This window comes from Orycteropus afer, unplaced genomic scaffold, assembly GCF_000298275.1.
Source record: "Orycteropus afer afer isolate SDZICR_OR568_19922 unplaced genomic scaffold, OryAfe1.0 scaffold00171, whole genome shotgun sequence".
Classification (NCBI taxonomy): Eukaryota; Metazoa; Chordata; class Mammalia; order Tubulidentata; family Orycteropodidae; genus Orycteropus; species Orycteropus afer.
Window position 1 is genome coordinate 5253282 of NW_006921758.1, and position 20824 is coordinate 5274105.

Sequence of the window (20824 nt, forward strand, 5' to 3'; positions counted from 1 at the left end):
GTCTCATTAATTCTTGTATATAGGAATTAATTTAAAAATCATCCAATTCATCTCATAAAAGATTGATTCCATTAAAATTTTATGTTGAATGATTTTTTTAAAAAATCTGGAATAATTTAAATTCTTTTGATCAGTTATATAATAGTAATATTTTAAAATCTAATTCAATCAGGGAAAAAATATTATCATGGAGAATCCTGGTTATAAAATTAGTATTTTAAAATTTGAACTTGTATACATGATTTATAGAGATGTATAATAGGATAATCGATAAAAATGTTCAAGAATAAACTATATTACGGTAGAAGAAAATTCTATAGGAAAGTGGAATGAAGGCATAAGTACAAGGAGATTAAGGAAAGATGTTACATTTATGACTGTTAGAGATCTTTCCACATAATTTTTAATTGTGTGATATTGGTTATCTAAGCTATGTTTTTAAAGTACTATGGACTACATTGGGAGCTCTGATAGCATACTGCTTGAGGCACTTGACTGCTAATCAGAAGGCTGGCGGTCCCACCAGCCACTCCTCGGACGGAAGATGAGGCAATCTACTTCCATAGTGATACTGTCTCAGAAACCCAAGGAAGGGTCGCTATGAGTCGGGTCTGACTCAACGGCACATAACAACAATGAACAACAATGGACTACATTTAAAAGACTGACTTAATCATTAATTTTTAAAGTAAATATTTACAATATACCAGAAATAAATGAGTAGTTAAAATCTAAATTTGTGATAAAACTATTTAGATATTGAATTTAAAATATGTAAAGGTGTTTTTTTAATTTGTTAGGGTTTCATAAGGAAAAAACTTTTTGAAATCATTGGTGTGCTGCTATTCATAGATCAGAATTCTCAATTATTTCACCAGCCATGAAGTGGCTACAGATAATTCTATTCAGGGAAAGAATATATAGAAAAAGTAATAGCCTACCTGTAAAAAAAAAAAAAAACCATAGAATTTATGGTATTTAATGAGACTTTAAAGTATCTTATAAACTGTGTTGTTGTTAGATGCCATTGAGTTGATTCTGACTTACAGCAACCCCAACAAACACTTCTAAAAATAATTGGCCACTGAAAACCTTATAAACTGTATCACCCATAAACTCAGTGAAACTGTATTTACTCCAAAACACATTTTGTATATTCTAGTTAATATAATATCACCAGCTTTAGAAAATGGCATGCTGTATTTATTGACTACATTGATGTAGGCATTGATGTTGCTCTCTAGACCAGTGGTTCTCAAACATTTTTATTGAAGAGAGCATATTTAACTACATGTTTTACACAAAAACCTAAAGTGGAAAACAACAATGGAACAAAGATGTAGAACAAAGTACCTTGAGAGGGCTAAAAGGGATCAAGATGATTCCAAAGAACAGAATTTGTAATCACTGCTTTCATTAATATATTACATTTTCTATTATGTTATTCTTGTATCAAGGTAGAGTGAATCAGTGCTCACCTCAAAAGCAATATGTATCCAGGTATGCCACCTAAGGATAAAGTATAAGATGTGATGACTGAAATTACAAGGAAATATAGAAACATGTTGGGACATCCATTATCTTTTTGACACCTGCCCACCATGCCTGAGGAATTTCCTGATGTAGACGGTGCAATTCCCACACAGGTGCAGTTATAAAATATCTGTAACACAATAGGGAAATATCCAATTATTGAAGTAACTTTTAAATGAAATCACAAATAAGTATTTATTTAAAGGTTGTACTATACCATATTCAAGCATTGCATAAACCAGTGGGGATATATTCTTATACTTTTCTCTGCTAGGGCATATTGAGCAAAGTGAAATGTATACATACACAACGTCTGATATCCAAACAGCATTTAGTTGGTTTACAAACTACTGAATCTACAGAAACAATCTCTCAGCACATCTTATCAAATCCAACAATACCTTTTTTCCTTCACTACACATCCAAGTCTAAACCTAAACCAAACCCAACCCACTTGTCACTGTGTCAATTCTGACTCATAGTGACCCTAAAGGTAGAGTGGAACTGTCCCCATAGTGTCTCCAAGGATGTAAATCTTTACAGAAGCAGACTGCCTCATCTTTCTCCATGAAGCAGATGGTGAGTTTGAACTGCTGACTTTTTGGTTAGCAGCTGAATGCTTTAACCACTACACCACCCGAGCTCCTTTTCATCTAAGTCTAAGCCATCATTATTTCTTGCCTTAATTACTACAGTGGTCTCTTCATGCTAACCTGTTTCCATTCATACTCAGCTACAGTTTGTTTTCACATAGTAACCAAAGTGATACTTTTAAAATGTCAGTTAGATTGCATCACCGCTTTCAACTTTCCAGTGGCTTCCCATCAAGCTTAATATAAATTCCCAAATCCTTATTGTGGCTTACAAAGTCTGCTTAATGTAGTTTCTAGATTCCACTCTGCTCTTGCTGTTAAACACTCTTCCCTCCCACCTTCAGCTTTAGCTATAGTCATGAGCTCCACTTTGTCCTTCTCAAGCCTCAAACAGCCCATACCTCATGGCATTGTTGTTTTCTCTGTCTGGGCAGCTCTTCTCCTAGAGAGCTGCACAGTTAGCACCCATACTTTAAGTCTCTGTTTAGGTATTTCGTTAGTGAGAACTTTTACAAACACGTATTTTTCTTCACACTGCTTATCACTACTTACTATGATATCATGTATTTGTTTATTTATTCTTAAACTATATTTCCCCACTAGAATGCAATTTCCAGAAAGGCAGAAACTATTTTGTCATCATTGCACATGTAGAACAAAAAATAATGTCTGGTACATTTGGGCAATCAATTTCACTATATAAGTTTTTAAGTAAATGGGAATAAGTTGAAGATATGATGGAATTTATAGTAGCTGCTAGAAAAATATTTCTGATGCATAAAATTCAACTAAGTCTTGAATAAAGAGAAAGATAATTTCATCAGCTTCTTTCCATAAGTTTTATGTATGCATTTGTATATATAAGGAGTTGTACTATCCATCAGAGAAAAGTTTGTGAACTTTAAAATAAACAATAAAATGAAGCTGATATTTCCTTTTCCAGAAAAAGGAGCAACACAGCTTGTTTTTATGGTCAGGCAAAATAACTTTTAAATTGTCACTCATAAATAATGTAAGTTTAGGCAAGTTCCTTATTTCTCAGTGCCTTGGTTGTCTCATGAGGCAAATGGGTACAATGATACCCAATTTCTTGAGAACAATGAAATTTAAATACATTAGATTTAAACTTTAAATTAAAAAATATTTTTTATAGCACCTATCCCAGTCCTTAACATGCAATATGCTTAATAAATGCTAGGTTCCAGTTAGGAGAGATATTCATGCAGTTGTGGACTAAAGGAGTGAAAGGGAAAAAAAAAATAAAAAGAAAGAGATTGGACTAAAACCCATATTACAGATGGCTGCATCAGCCTTATTCATTGTTGGTAGATACCTACCCTTCCTGCTCTTAAAAAAAAAAAAAAAAAATTCAAATATGATATAATAAACAGAGAAAAACTCAACAAGCATTAATCTCTGAGTACAGATGTGTTTATGCAGTCATATTTAGTTAGTAAGAACATGTAAGATGTAAGATATATGTGTGGTCTAGTTTACAGCCCTTCAGTACTGTCAAATAAAGGCAGATTTCATCATTCATTCACAAGAAGAAAGTTTGACACTATGCCTTATACATAATGAGTATAAGGAAAAGTAAGTTTGAAACAGGAATGTAAAGTTGTGTTAATGATTGAGATGTTTAATATCCTTTAAAATTGGTATCCTACCTATATTCCCAAGCTTATCTCCCACCATTTTTGCCCAGCTGCTCTTTTCATTATTACACAATACAGAGTGATTTCTTAGGCACAGTCAACCCCAAGCCATTAATCTTCTTACAACAAGGTCCCTGGCACCTGGGACTGGAGTCCTTTTATTGGCCTCTATTTGTCCTGATCCTTAACCTCCAAAGACCATGGGTTTTGAGGTCAGAAGCTGTGAGTCTCAACACTGTTCTTATTTAACTGTATGATCTTGTACATGGGACTTCCTCACCTCCAGGCTCTTATTTCTTATAAATGAAATGAAAGGACAAAACTAGAGAATTACAAAAGCTCCTTCCAGTTTATGATTCTAATCCTTGCCCCAATTCTTTCAACAATTTTAGTTCCATTAGTGATGGTTATACATTTCCTGATTCCACACAAAATTAAAAGATCAGAGTAAGAGCCAGCACTCCCACTAGTGTTGGTCAGCTGTGGGGTAGTTCCCTGAGTCCTCAGAGCTTTGTATACTTATATATTATAACAGATCCCTGGACATAGAATCTAGAGGGAATGATTGCTTACAATATTTTTTCCATTCCTGATGAAGGTTTGACAACCAGCAAGACAAGCCGATGCATACGTGATTCCATTTTCACCACACATGGGTTCCCATTTTGTCTCTGAACATTTGCATCTTGCATTGCAATCTGTAAAAAGTGCTCTTTCATGATAAGAGACAGATTTGGTTCTGAAAAGAAATATAGCAGTATAAAACATTACCTCTTACCAAACAGTACCTTAATTTTTTTTCAGCATCCTAATATTTTTTAAAATCATTTTTGAGATGAGTGATATAAATGGTACTGGCAATGGAGACTACATTTTGGAAACATAATTGACATTAAGCATTAATAAAAGCCAGCTTCTGGTCATTAAATGCGTGTCCATTATTAAATGGCTTTCCCTTGATGGTTATTTTTGAAGGTTTACAACTTCACATAACTTCTTGACTATGGCTTTTGCTGTAGTTCACTGTGTTTAGGACATTCTGAAATAGTTCTATGCTAATATATGTTGAAGGAGCTCTGGTAGCATAGTGGCTAAAGCACTTGACTGCTAACCAGAAGGCTGGCGGTTTAAACCCACCGGCCACTCCTCGGAAGGAAGGTTGGGCAATCCTACTTCCGTAGTGATACTGCCTTGGAAACCCAAGGAGGGGTCGCTATGAGTCAGGGCTGATTTGACGGCACATAACAACAACAACAACAACAATATATATTGAAATGGCTAACAAGACATAGAAGTAAAGTATACTTTTGGAGTAATTTGTGGCATTACTTAAATACTCAACACTTTGTGAGGGCAGCAACTGATTGATTCACTTCTACTATCTCTATCACCAAGAACAAGGTCTGGCACATAGTAGGCTAACAACCAGGATTGCTGGTAAGTCATTCAATCAAAGAAAAATGGTATTCTATTTTGGAGGAAGAATCTATCATTTTACCCTGTAACCCTGAGAGTTATTACATATATTGGTTTAAATCATAATTCCTTAATCAATGTAGTATTCCATCTAGTAGGAGAACTGCTATGGGTTTAGTCACTGTTATAGACTGAATTATGTCCCCAAAGAATATGTGTTGTAAACCCTAACCTCTCTGGTAGCGTGCCTAAGGCACTTGACTGCTAACCAGAAAGCTGGCAGTTCAAACCCACCAGCCACTCCTCAGAAAGAAGGTTGGACAATCTACTTCGGTAGTGAGACTGCCTTGGAAACCTAAGAAGGGGTTGCTATGAGTTGGGGCCAACTTGACGGCACATAACAACAACAACAACAACATGCCTATGATTAGAATCCCATGTGCGTGTATCTTAAGACAATTTTGTTTTGATGTAGAAGTAATTATAGTGGCGTAGTGCCTAAGGCATTTGACTGCTAACTAGAAGGCTGGCGGTTCAAACCCACCAGCCACTCCTCGGAAAGAATGTTGGGCAATCTACTTCCATAGTGATTTTGCCTTAGAAACCCAAGGAGGGGTCACTATGAGTCAGATCTGACTTGATAGCAGTAAGTTTGTTTTCTTGTTTGGTAGAAGAGATTAAAAAAGCAATCAAAGAGCAAAGATGGGGAAAGAGAGGAGCCAAGCTACATGAAGACTGCCCAAGAGCAGAAGCTCAAAAGAGATAAGGACCTTTCTCCAGAGCAGACAGAGAGAGAAAGCCTTCACACAGAGGTGGCATCCTGAATTTGGACTTTCATTCTCCTCTCTTAAATTATGAGAAAATCAATATCTGTTTCTTAAAACCATCCATCTGTATTTCTGTTATAGCAGCACTAGATAACTAAGATAATCACTTTGAAAATAAAAACAAAAGACCCTTGAGATGTACCCAAACATAGTAAAAGGTTACTTAACCAGGCATACAAGAATATTTAATAGTATTCTATAAGTTATTAATTGTTAACTGAGGCCACTAAAGATACTGTAGGGCTGAGATCATAGAAGGTTGGAGCTGCAAGGAACATTGGAATGATCTAGACCAGTCTCTCTTTTGACATATCAGAAAAATCAGGTCCAAAGAGGGTCTGTAACTTGCTGACATTCACATCATTTATTTATTTATTTCATTATTATGACTAAAGCTTGTATGCAGTGTCCTTGTTGAATGTCTAGAATCAATGTCCAGAATCAAAATAGCTTATTGGAACAGAGCAACTCAGGTCAATCCTTGGGGAGATTTTTCTGTTTTATAAAGTCAGTTATTTATATTGCTGAAAATGAGCTTAATTTGTCATCTAAAGGGTCTTGAAGCAGACATGGTGGTGCAGTGGTTAAAATGCTTGTCATTCGAACCCACCAGTAGCTTTGCAGGACAAAAATGTAGCAGTCTCCTTCCACAAAGATTAAGCCTTGAAAACTGTTTTGGGCAGTTCTATTCTGTCCTATATGGGTCTTGAGGCAGAAATTCATCATATACATACATTGAACATCAGTGACCAAAGACCACACAAATTGTGGGATGACATCTGGGACATCACACAGGAAGAAAGCAAAAAGTTATTAAAAAGACTGGGAATGAAAAAAACACCAAAATGGATGTCAGAAGAGACTCTGAAACTTGCTCTTGAACAGAGAGTAGCAAAAACAAATGGAAAACTATGAAGTAAAAGAGATGAACAGAAGATTTCAAAGGGCAGCTCAAGAGGACAAAGTAAAGTATAATTATGAAAGATGGAAAGACTTGGAGTTAGAAAATCAAAGGGGAAGAATATGTTCAGCATTTTCCAAGTTGAAAGAACTGAAGAAAAAGTAAAGCTTCAGGTTTCATATTCTAAGGGTTCTATGGGCAAAATATTGAACAATGCAGGATGGATCTAAAGAACATGAAAGGAATACACAGAGTACCAAAAAGAATTGGTCAATGTTCAATCATTTCAGGAAGTAGTATATGATCAAGAACCAATGGTACTGAAGGAAGAAGTCCAAGCTGCACTAAAGAAATTGGTAAAAAACAAGGCTCCAGGAATTGACAAAATATCCATTGAGATACTTCAACAAATGGATGCAGTGCTGAAAGCGCTCATTCATTTATGCCAAGGAATTTGGAAGACAGCAATCTGGCCAACTGACTGGAATAAAACCATTTGTGTGTCCATGCCAAAGAAAGGTGATCTGACAGAATGCAGAAATTATCAAACAATGTCACTAATATCACACACAAGTAAGATTCTGCTGAAGATAATCCAAAAGTGGTTGTGGCAGTACATCAACAGGAAATGACCAGAAATTCAAGTCAGATACAGAAGAGGATGTGAAACAAGGGATGCCATTGCTGATGTCAGATGGATCTTGGCTGAAAGCAAAGAATACCAGAAAGATGTTTACCTGTGTTTTATTGATTATGCAAGGGCATTTGACTACATGGAACATAACAAATGGGTAATATTTGGAAGAATAGGAATTCCAGAACATTTATTTGTGCTCATAAAGAACCTGTACATAGACCAAGAGGTAGTTGTTTTAACAGAACAAGGGAATACTGAGTGGTTTAAAATTAGGAAATGCTATGTCAGGGTTGTATCCTTTCACCATACTCATTTAATCTGTATGCTGAGCAAATAATTTGAGAAGCTGGACTCTGTGAAGAAGAATGCAGTATCAGGATTGGAGAAAGACTCATTAACAGCCTGTGATATGCAGATGATACAACCTCAGTTGCTAAAAGTGATAAAGACTTGAAGCACTTACTGATGAAAATCAACAACTACAGCCACAATATATATTACACCTCAACATAAGGAAAACAAAAATCCTCACAACTGGACTAATAACAATATCATGATTGTTGTTGTTGTTGTAATGTGCCATCGAGTCGGCCCCAACTCATAACGACCCCTCTTTGGGTTTCCGAGGCAGTATCACTATGGAAGTAGATTGCCCAACCTTCCTTCCGAGGAGTGGTTGGTGAGTTTGAACTGTCAGACTTCTGGTTAGCAGTCAAGTGCCTGAGGTACTATGCTATCAGAGCTCCCAATATCATGATAGATGGAGATGGAGAAAAGATCAACGTTGTCAAGAAGTTCATTTTACTTGGATTCACAATCAATGTGGATTCACAATCAATACCTACTGATTCAAGAAATCAAACAATGTATTACATTAGACAAATCTGCTGCAAAAGTCTTCTTTAAAGTGTTAGAGAATAAAGATGTCACTTTGAAGACTAAGGTGTGCCTGACCCAAGACCATAGAAGAGTCAATGCATTTGAATTGTGGTGTTGGCAAAGCATTTTGAATGTACCATGGACTACTAAAAGAACAAAAACAAATCTGTCTTGGAAGTACAGCCAGAATGCTCCTTAGAAGTAAGAATGGCCAGACTTCGTTTCTCGTGTTTTGATCATGTTGTCAGAGGGACCAACCCCTGAAGAAGGATATCATGATTGGTAAAGAAGAGAATCAGTGAAAAAGATAAAACCCTCAATGACTGACACAGTGCCTGCAACGAGGGGCTCAAGCATGGCAAGAATTGTGAGGATGGTGCAGGATTGGCTTGTGTTTTGTTCTGTTTTGGTCATTGTAAGTCAAAACCAACTAGAGAACACCTAATAACAACATATGAAGAATATGTTGACAAAGGAATTGTGACTTAAAATTTTAATGATAAGAATATTGTTTAACACATACCTATACCTATACACAAATGAAATTTTCTTTCAAAATAGCCGTGGTGGGAGGTGAGAGATTTTCCCAATGATGTTGCCCACCCTCCACCTTTTTTTGACTGCTTCTAACACAAGTGCTTTTAGTTAAATCTTTGCCATTGTTGAGGATATTCTGAAATATACATGTAAAGCAATTTCCAAAGAAGGGTTTTTATCATTTTTTTTTAAAACAATGAAAGTATTACTGCAATGTATTTATAATATTTCAGGGTAAATATTTTGAACAGGAAAATAGCCACTCATGCAATGATTATTTCTTTCAGTTGTTTAATGATATTTAATCTTTTATTATGTGAGTATACCTTTAAGTGGATCTCAAAATTTTGCTGTTTACATGTTTTGGTTTGTTTGCTTGTTTAGTGTACGGGCAGCATGGTGCAGTAAAACTATATTATCCTTTCAGTCATGCTTGTTTTTAAGCCCTTTCTAAACTCAGTTTTCTATAAATAGGGATAACAAAACTCACCTCTTAGAGGTGTTCTGAGGACACAAGTGAGATGATGTAAATTAAGCTGTTTTGTAAATTGTGAAATATAAAATACTCTACCACTGCCTGTCTACTGTGAGGCAAATAAGGCCAGTTACATCAGAGCCAACTTCACGGCACCGAACAACAACAACAACAGAAGTCACGGAGTGTCATATTTCTCTAGAAGCTCCTTGTCATTTATGTTTACAACTAACATTTTTAATCTACCCTGCTGACTGCTACTAAATCAACACCATACTCAGTTCAGTCTAACAATACTGCTCTGAAAACTCTCAGAAGCCATGATTTATGCACTTTGCATTCACTAATTTTCCTGGACATTTTAGAATGCAAAAATTATAACTGGTGCTCAGTTAGTAGCAGGAGAAACCAGATGAATGAAGATGGTGGAGGTTGGACTATAGCCACAAGATGCATCAAAAAGCATGTAAAGAAGAGTAGACAGAAAGCTAGGGATCAACCAGTGAGCAAGAAGTAACTGAACTGTCAAGAAATGGAAGTGTCAGGCATGTTTGCCTTGGAACACATGCAGAGTTCCAGGCAGCCAGGCAGATACAACCAGGAAGGTCAGCCTGATACAGAGTTGGAGTTCAATTTTTTAAAAAAACAAATAATAAGTAGATAGATGAAAAGGAGCCCTTGTTGCTCAATGATTAAGCACTACAGTGCTAAGAGAAAGGTTAGTGGTTTGAAATCACCCAGCAGCTGTGTGAGAGAAATGCCTAGCAATTGGCTTAAATAAAGATTACAGCCAAGATAACCCTATGGGGAAGTTCTACTCTGTCACATGGGTTGCTATGAGTCAGAATTTGCTCAATGGTCCCCAACAAAAACAAGAGATAGATGAAGAGAGCTGAGTCTTGGAACTTGTATTCAGAGATATAGTGGTGGAAATGCCCTTGATAGGGAAGAGACAAAGTGAGTCTGACATGACTCAAGCTTGTATTAAGAGAGAGACTCGGGAAAACCATGAAATATAGTCACATACCCCCTATGAGATGGTATAAATCTGAGTGCTTTAATGCATTTTCTCCTGACCTACTGAAAAACACCTAGCTAAAGAGAGCTGTCATACAGGGAATTTAGGAACAGTCATATTATCCTGAAACTGCTGGTGTAGTACCTATGGCATTAGACTGCTAACCAGAAGGCTGGCGGTTCAAACCCACCAGCCACTCCTCAGAAGGAAGGTTGGACAATCTACTCCCGTAGTGATACTGGCTTGGAAACCCAAGGAGGGGTTCTATGAATTGGATCTGACTCAGTGGCAGTGTGTATGTTGCTGCATATAATTTAACTACATCAGAGACTATGGAGAATGGCACAGAGATCTCACTGGTTATCCAAGTATTATTTATTTATTTATTTTTAAAATTTTCCCATGAATGGAGCACCTTTTTGGTGCCAGAAAAAATACAAATCACTTTAATGTACCTTATTTTGCTTAAGTCTTAGAAAATCTTAAAAAGCAATTTGAAAATTGATGCTGGGGTAAGTTAAATAATCCATAGAATGTGACCCAACTAGCTAAGAATTGACAGAGGTAAAATTCAAGGTTTGTATTTTCTACTACAGGTTACTTCCCTAGAGTAATCAGGCTGATTATCTAAAGAGTAGGTTTAGCATTTGCTATATCTCTTTAAGTCAGATTTAAAGGAGATGACAGATTTTGGCTATAATAACAGATCTGAAGTCATAAGTATTATTGGTTGTCCCACATTAAAACAATTCCTTTCCTGCAGTCTTGATGTTTTAAAATAAATTTATCTTATTTCCAAATTCTATAATAATTGATTTGATTAAACAAGGCAGTCTCTTCAAATCATGTAATGAGTGAACATACCCTTGGTAGGAGACAGTTAGTCCTGCCACTTCAGAATTTTCACAGCCCAATGCAAACAGGGAAAGGAACAGGAGATAACCGAAGACAGATGATCCCAAGTAGAGTTTTGCAGCTCCACACACACCTATTCTGAACTTTTTCATAATGATCCCCCCAGAGAATATTCCAAGAGCCACTGCAGGTATATTAATGAGCCCTGAGAAGCAACAACAACAAAAATATATCAGGGTATAAATCTCTACAATCACTATAATCATCTTCTCAGTAATTATATAAAATGATACAATAGTACATGATGTGTTATTAGACTATTTTGTCACCTTAAATTATGAAAATATTCAGTCACTATTATCTACTGACATGTCAGTACTTTCCTACAGCCCTTGATGAATGGTATGTCAGCTGGATAGTCTTAGACTTTTGCCTAGCACAATGTCTAGCACAGGTTAGGAAATCAATAAATACTGATAGAATCAATGAGTGCCATTCTAGCCTGATCCTAGGAATGACAGGTACAAAATGGTGGCACCCTTACAACCACCATATTAAGGTTGTGCATAGTATATTGTTGTTGTTGTTATGTGCCATCGAGTCAGACCCGACTCATAGCGACCCCTCCTTGGGTTTCCCAGGTAGTATCACTACGGAAGTAGATTGCCACATCTTCCTTCCTAGGAGTGGCTGGTGGGTTTGAACTGCCAGCCTTCTGGTTAGCATTCAAGTGCCTTAGGCACTATGCTACCAGAGCTCCCGCATAGAATATTAGGCGTAGGGAATTACAATAAAAAAGAAAGAAAGAAAGATCTTGGTTTCTTTTCCTTTGCCAAATGGGTGGGTTTTTTTGTTTTGTTTTTTTTTGTTTTTGCTTTTGTTGACCTAGCTTCTTAGATAAGTATTAACAACAATAACTTAAATTTATTGTTTGCCCTTAAACATACCAGCCCTTTAACTAAGAATTTAATGTGTAGTCTGTCACATGGCAACAACCTTAAGAGTTGATGTCGTCGTTTTTGTTATTTGCTATCTAGTTGGTTCAGACTCATAGCTACTCTATGACAGTGGAACAAAACACTGCCTGGGCCTGCCCTATCTTCACAATTCTTGCCGTGCTTCTCTCAACCACTGTGTCAATCCATCTCTTTGAGTGGCTTCCACTTTTTCCCTGCCTTTCAACTTTACCAAACATGCTATCCTTCTCCAGGGATTGTTCCCTCTGACACCATGACCAAAGTATGAGAAACAAAGTCTGGTCATTCTCACTTCTAGGGAGCATTCTGGCTCTACTTCCTCCAAGACAGATTTGTTGTTCTTCTAGCAGTCCATGGTACATTCAAGGGAATACTGCCACTGAACTCATTCCAACCCATAGTGATGCTTTAGGACAGACTAGAATTGCTCATAAGGTTTCCAAGGCCACACATCCTTATGGAAGCAGACTGCTTTATCTTTCTCCTGTGGAGTGGCTGGTGGGTTTGAACTACCAACCTTTTTGGTTAGCAACTGAATATTTTAACCACTACATCACCAGATCTTCAAGTACGATATTACATAGAAATTAAAAAAATAAATCATTGCTATACATCATAAATTAATCTCACAGGCATCATTTTGATTGAAATCAGCCAGACACAAAAGAGTGCTGTTTTGGTTACCTCTGTGCTGCTCTAACAGAAAATACTACAAATAGGATGGCTTGAACAGATAGGAACTTATTGTCTTAGACTTCTAGAGGCTAGAAGTCCGAGTTCAAAGTGCCAGGCTCTAGGGGCTGTGTGAATGCCCCTCAACCTTGGGCTTCAGCTCTGCTTCTTGTTTTCAGCCCAATGAAGCTGGAGGCATCTCTTCACTCAGGCAGCTACTGGCTGCTAAGCCTAACAAGTGCAAGGTCAACAAATAAAATGGCACGGTACTGATGTTATCAAACAACATGGTAGGCCATTGATTCAAGTCCTTTGAAAGTCCCAGGATCGGCAGAGCATGGCAGGTTGCTGAATAACAACTCGGCTACATGCAGCTTCAATCGTGCCATAAGCTAGAGACCATTCCTAAAGCTGTTTCTTATATACGGGAAGCAGACCACATATCCAAAGCAGCTACTCAGCCCCTCCAATAGATTCCACCATGGAGTTGATTACCAGTCTGATCATGGAGAATACTACATCCAGCTGCCTAGACACTCAACCAGGCCCAGCCAAGTTGACACACAAACTTAACTACCACAAGCGCATAAAATGTTATTCCATTTATATAAAGTTCAAAAATAGATTAAACTAATCAATGACGATAGAGTTCAGACTAGGTATTAACTTTAAAGAAGAATGTCAACTGGAAGGAGTTCAAGGGAGATTTCTGGGGTACTGGAAATGTGTTATTTATTTATTTATTGATGTTTTGTATGGAGGATACATTTAAATACACATACAACACATACACATATATGGAATTCACTAGAGAAACACTTCTGGCCTTTTGCCTCACCGCACAGTCACTTATTTGATCACTGGGGTGGGGGGAGGGGGTATAGCGATAAGTTAAATAGGGAACAGACACATACACACACATAGATGAGATATATATTTAAGGTTTGTGGACTTAACTATTGCTTACAAGTTTTTGCTCAATTATTATTATTTTTTAATTTTTAAAATAAATTAAAGAGAATGTCTTTCTTAAACTTTCATTCCTTTTCTATTTTTCCTAAAAGTTAACATTAAACATTGATTGCCATGGAAGGAGTGTGGAAAAGAAAACTTAAAATATTTCTTTAGGTCAAATATTAAATAATAAAATTGAAATAATTTGAACCAATTAATGTTGAAAGTAAAAGTTCAGTGATCTAACCTTAACATGTAGAATTTTAGAGAATAGTCCAAACAAAAAGTCAATTATATCAGGATCGGCTAAGTGTCCATTATTAAAGATTTTTACAGGGAAATTATATCTTCTATAATACTTAGTGGCATAGTGCCTAAGGCACTTGACTGCCAACCAGAAGGCTGTTGGTTCAAACCCACCACCCCTCCTTGGAAGGAAGGCTGGGCAATCTAATTCTGTAGAGATACTGCCTCTGAAACCCAAGGAGGGGTTGCTATGAGTCGGAACCGACTTGATGGCAATGATTTTTTTTTTTTAATAATAATTGATTGCTTTCTTCCAAGGTCTATTTTAGAAAGAGATAAATAGAGCAATTTAAAAAAATGTTTTATGGTGAACAAATGACTTTAAACCATTGGAATCTTCTATCGTGAAGGAACGTGTCCAGAAATAGATTATATTTCATGCCTTCAAACAGTAACATTAAATGACAACCTCAAGGACTAAATGAGAGAATCTAACATTGAAAAGTATCCAATTACTTGTAGGCTGGTGCTTATGCATTTGTAAATTGAGATTCCTCTTAATTCATCTCATTGTACTTTTGTTTGCCCTTGAATATCTTTCTCATTTTGACTGTACTACTGTCTTAGAAACATAGCCTTTTTAAATGACCCAATTCTGCCTAAGGCATTTGATTGCTAACCAGAAGCCTGGAGGTTCAAACCCACCAGTCACTCCTCAAAAGGAAGATTGGGCAATCTCCTTCCTAGAGATACTGTCTCAGAAACCCAAGGAGGGGTCGCTATAAGTTGGAGCTGACTCGACAGTAATGAGTTTTTTTTTTTTTTTTTAATTCCCAGAAGTCAGAGAAGTATTCTGACTCCATGAAATGTATTTTTTATTTTTTTCAATGAATACATTTTAATCTGACTGAATGCCATTCCATATATTCCAGAAACTGTTCAGGTAAGATGGTCACTGGTATGACGTTTTGGCTATACTTGAAGGTCAAATATCCAGTACTAATAATCTCCTCACAAAATACATACATGCTCTACATGATATTGCCTCTTCAAGAAGCATTTCCTTTCCGAGTCATTCATCCATGATTATGAATAATTCTTTCTGCAGATATGCACCAGAGAGAACCTAAATATTACACTCTTAAATTTTTTTCTCTTATTTTTGAATTCATACCTAAAATGCCTTAAATTATCTTTGGCTTAAATATTGGAACAATTTTCTCTAAATTACTAAGAGGCAGAAAGATCCATCTAAAATAGTTCCTATTGGAAAGAATGCAGGACAGAGAAGTATACCAATCACAAAGTTGGCCTTGGAGGTTGATTGCCCATACTGTTGCTCAATGTATTTTGGTTTATATGTCACCATGCCAAATAAGGAATTGAACTGAACAGAGCTTGCACACAAATATAAGAAGTACACTGGATTTCCAAAAAGATTCTTCAGTGATGGAAGAAAATCTATAACAAAAAATAAAAAACATGGAGTAATTAGAAGACAGTGTGACATGTGGCAAAAGTTATAGCTTTGGCTGTAAGGCTTAGATTGCTGAGTCCAGTTATGAGTGTTCAGGGCCATTCACCCTATGGCACATGTAAACACCACCGATAGTAAGCTATTGGCACAAATCAAGGCTGAGATCCAACCAGGCTCAGATCCAGGCAGAGTTACTAAGTTCTGTAGGCAAAATTCTAGACTACAGCTAGAGGCATAAGTCAGACAGGAATAGACTCCTCCAACTGATGTGAGAAAAGAACAAGAGAGATGAAAATAGGTACTCTACCACTCAACTCCTGGTAGCATAGTGCCTAAGGCACTTGACTGCTAACCAGAAGGCTGGTGGTTCAAACCCACCGGCCACTCCTCGGAAGGAAGATGGGACTATCTACTTCCATAGTGATAGTGCCTCAGAAACCCAAGGAGGGGTCGCTATGAGTCAGGTCCAATTTGATGGCACATAACAACAACAACAGCAACCACTCAACTGGGAGTCATAGGCAGGATATTAAGAATTTTGGATTTCTGGTTTCTATTTTCCAAACTTGGGTCATGGGCATAAAAAAGGAATATGAAAATTATCTCTGTTTAGTATATGAAATTGAATGTAAGAAGTGAGTTTTGATACTCTCTGTTCTTATATGGTATTGCCAAACAGAAATATGAAGAATTTCTATAAATATAAATTTGGGGTGAAACAGAGTGGGTATGTTAAGCAATCTTGTCCTTGGTCAGTCATTTCCACACAAAAGTAATTCACAGAAGGGCCACTCTTGGTCTTTGGCCTCATAGCACAGTCATTCAGTTGATTGTTGCAGGGAGAGAATGCATTGGCTCACATTTCTCTAAGAGTGGACGTCATCTGTCAAAAGGTTACAAACTCTGAAGTTTTGCTCTTTTCTTGTCTGTCCACCCAGATTGATGCAAGGCAGAAATCCTGGGTAGGGACAACTGCAAAATCTATACTGAAGGAGTATAATGGTAGAGATGTCTGAGGGAGGGTTATCAAGACTGTCATGTTCTTCAGTCAATTTTTCCAGTAATAAAACTGACTCTTTCATCTCCATGTCAGCTTCTTGTGTGATTTCTTAACTTGCTCTGGACACACAAAGTGAAAAGGAGTACTATTTCTTGGTCCCCTAAAGTGCCAACAGGGAAACGAAAAGATCTTCAAAATCATGGTGAATCTGACTCACCTCTTGCCATTTCTATTATTTTGGCTTTTTCTCCACAGGGTGTTTGATAGTCTGTGTGATCATTCATGATGAACTTGGATTTTTCAGAGGAGGAATTGGAATCTTCTCGACCACGAGGTGTCGGCAGATTCTTTGGTAAACACCAGAAAGGCACAGCTGCGAGAAGACTTATGATTCCTGCTATTAGATAACCAAGCCACCAGGCCCCTACCCACTGGGGATCCTTTGGAGTAATGGTTATATGTTCTGAAAGATAAGGAGGAGGATTAAGTAGTAGAGAAGGCAAAACTAACATATTGAAATAAGTCTTTTTTTTTTTTAATCCTAGTACTGGCTCTATAGGAGCTCTGGTAGTGTAGTGTTTAAGGCATTTGACTGCTAACCAGAGGCTGGTGGTTCAAACCCACCAGCTACTCCTTCTAAGGAAGAATGGGCAAGCTACTTCCATAGTCATACCTCCTTTGAAACCCAAGGAGGGGTTGCTATGAGTCCAAATCGACTGGACGGCAGTGAGTGTTTTTTTTCCCCCCACTGGCTCTATTTCACCATAAGAAGATCTAATAATTCATATGTGATTTTTTTCTACTTTAAACATAATTATCTTGCTTGTTGAAAGACAAGGGTGCTTCTGGAGTGCCATATTTTCTCCTTTTGTTCTTTGAACTAGAGAACAAAAAAACCAAACTCACTGCCGTCAAGTCCACTTGGTTCATAGCAACCCCTCCTTGGGTTTCCAAGGCAGTATCTCTATGGGAGTAGATTGCCAAATCTTACTTCCAAGGAGTGGCTAGTGGGTTTGAACCGCTAGAATTCTGGTTAGCAGTCAAATGCCTTAGGGATTACGCTACCAGAGCTCCCCTTTGAACTACAAGTAGAGTCTAAATACTGGAAGGGACCTCACGACTTTCAACATTCAGTCAAGGGCTCTGCAGAATGGCCCTTGGACCCTTGGCATGAGGCAGGTTATGTGTGAGGGAGATTATGAAGGCTCAAAACCTTATATACCAACTACTCCATATCAGCTCCACTTTTATCTGATTTATGTATCAAACATCTAAGATTTTACTTGAAGAAAGGGTTATGCTTTGCACCCTTGAGACCAAACCTAGTGTAAACTGCTGATTACAAAGATGGTAAACTTGAGACCCTTTGAGGCTAAATCAGCAGAACATTATTTATTTATTTGTGGTTAATAAAATATCAGAGCTATTCTAGGTCTGAAACAAGATTTTTATATAGAAACAAAACCTTGGGATCTTATTCACAATTAAAAACAAACAAGCAAACAAATAAACTATTCTATTACCAAGATTTGAACCAAACTGTTTTTCTGTATGTTGTTGTTAGTTGCTCCAAGTCAATTCTGCCTCAGGTGACTCCATGTACGTAGAGTTAGAATTGCTCCAAACAGTTTTCAAGGCTGTGACCTTTGGAAGCAGATTGCCAGATCTGTCTTCCAAGGTGCCTTTGAGTGTGTTTGACCTGGCAATCTTTTAGTTAGTTGTCAGGTCTTCAACCATTGTAACACATGTACAAATTTTAACTGTTTGTACCACCATTTCTAAGAACCAATAAAGCATATCACTATACCTCAAATACTCTCCATGAGAACAACAAAATAAGCACATGTCTCTTGACAAGCAGGCTTAATTGCTACTGCATTCTGCAGTAAGATGTTTATACTTGCTTCTTACTGCCTGTTAATTGCTTTCTTTTAACATTTTCCTTCTGTCCTAGTCACAACACCTATACTTTCATATTTTCTGTCTCCAAGTTTGAATTTTAAAACTTTATGACATCAAGGAACTCAGTTATTTTGTTCACTGCAATAGAATAGAACCTGGTCTAGAGTAGATATAAAATATATATGTTTTTAAATAAATGAATACACATAATGATCTCAAAATGTAATTGTGGAATTTCCTGTGTGTGAAAATTACTTATTTTCTTGTTTTTGATTGCTTTATTGTGCTTCTTTTAAAAAGATAAATACTGTCTATTTCTAGAGGGCATAGTTCCCAGGGAAAGAAATATAACTATGGAAAGATCAAGTTCCCCATATATTCCCTACACAACCAATGCTGGAAGGAGTACGACAGTACTTCTCCACTTAAAAATATTTGCATGGTAAAAAAAAAAGAAGAAGAAGGAAACTTTGGTTGCCAGAAGACTGTCAATCCTTAGCCTTTTTGACAAGTTCCCAGATATATTACCTATTGATATGACTGTAATAAATGTTTACACACCTAAAACCAACAATAGCCAACAAGTAGCCATAGTTTTTAGTCTTAACTATGCTGGAATGCGTCTGAACTGGAAAACCAGAAGTGAAAAAGGATACAACTTAATAACAAACTGTGGTCATCCAGTTCCAAAGACTACCTATTTTTCATGTTCCATTTATTAAAGCATGTTTTTTTTGTGTGTGATGATTACATTAATAATAAGTCTTCCATAGGTTATTTTCATTTTATCAAAGGTTACTATCCTATCACTAATAAAAAGAAATTTGATATTTTCCACACTATCTTCATTAAAGAAAATACAGTACCTAAAATAAATGAATAAATAAAAATAAACTCTCTCACCTAGGTTTACAAAGCCAATGTCAACATACAGTTTGGCACATAATGAGCCTAATAGGAAGCCAAAGATTGGTCCTATAATTGCAACCGTCTGCACACACCCTGAAAAAAAAAAAGAAAAAAAAAAACTGCCATGTTTTTTCTTTCATAAATTAATACATTTTTAAGCAAGAAATGTGAGGTTCAGTAACCAGACAAAAATATTTCATCAGCTCCTCAGAGCTGTGCTTAATTTGTCAATTTTTCAATTTCATTGAATCAGGAAATAAGTCCTTCTTTGCTTTGGGTGAACAATGAAAAGTTTGAGGGCACAATTGTCTCTTGTAAGAAAACAAAGACTCTGAAGAAGTTAATTTCTCACAATGGAGAAAAATATACTCCCTAGGATTAGATGCCCTATTGATAAAAATCAGAATTAACCTAATTTTTACAGTCTTTCCAAAACTTTTTAAGTCACTTAAGTGTCAGATTTGTTTTGATACTGAACATGATTTCTTCCACCTTAGTGAAAATGTGCATCCATTCACTCAGAGTTTCTCTGAACCGTTGGTGAGAGCAATACCTGAGCGGATCCCTGGATGCAGGTAGCAAAGGAACTAGACTTTGGAACAGGAAGAGGGGTCTGTTCTCTGGAACAGTCATGATCAGTGAGGTCTGCCCTAAACAGTTAAGTGCAGCACACTGCCTACATAACACCACTTCTAGTAACCAGCTTTTCCCTGCAAGATATCTCTCATTTGTCTTTCATTTCACTGCTATTTAAAATGCACATATTGAACATTAGTTTAAATTAACTGGACGGTTAAACAGCAGATATTAGATCCTTTCCTAATATGATGGAGAGCAAAGAAAGGGAGCAGACTCTGAGTTCCTGGAAAGGAAAGCGACTCCCTAGGCACCTGGCATGGTTCTTTTGTTTGAAACCTTCCCTCCAGTCTTCCGAGTGATTTCTTAGTGCATATGATGAAGTTTGGATTTTTCAACTTTATGAAGTCAAGGAACTCAACAATTTTGTTCACTGCTGTGGAACAAAACCTGGTCTAGAGTAGGTATAAATTATATTTTTTAAAATGAATGAATACACAAATGAAAGAATAAAATTTTTGGAATGTGTCTTGCAGTTTATTGGATAAATGTGTTCCAGTTCTAGCTCCTGATTTGTACTGAAGTTTTTGCTGGAGCAAGAGCCTTGTTCTTAAATATAGCCTGCTTGGCTATGATCAAGGAGCTCTGGTGGTATAGTGAGTAACTATTTGGCTGCTAATGAGAAGATGTTGTTGTTGTTGTTGTTGTTATTTGCCATCGAGTCGGCCCCGACTCATAGCGACCCCTCCTTGGGTTTCCGAGGCAGTATCACTACGGAAGTAGGA

The 20824-nt window shown here is 36.9% G+C and overlaps 1 protein-coding gene across 1 annotated transcript in view; it reads right to left on the reverse strand.

Moving 5' to 3' along the window:
* Positions 1-20824, reverse strand: part of SLCO1C1 (solute carrier organic anion transporter family member 1C1) — a 61501-nt gene that overhangs the window by 16330 nt on the left and 24347 nt on the right. Inside the window, exons 6-11 of the mRNA XM_007946788.1 lie at positions 19458-19556; positions 16870-17115; positions 15472-15636; positions 11336-11531; positions 4355-4520; positions 1479-1663 (exon numbers count right to left, since the gene is read on the reverse strand). Of these exons, the coding sequence (XP_007944979.1) occupies positions 1479-1663; positions 4355-4520; positions 11336-11531; positions 15472-15636; positions 16870-17115; positions 19458-19556 (1057 nt within the window). The remainder of the gene's footprint in view (positions 1-1478; positions 1664-4354; positions 4521-11335; positions 11532-15471; positions 15637-16869; positions 17116-19457; positions 19557-20824) is intronic.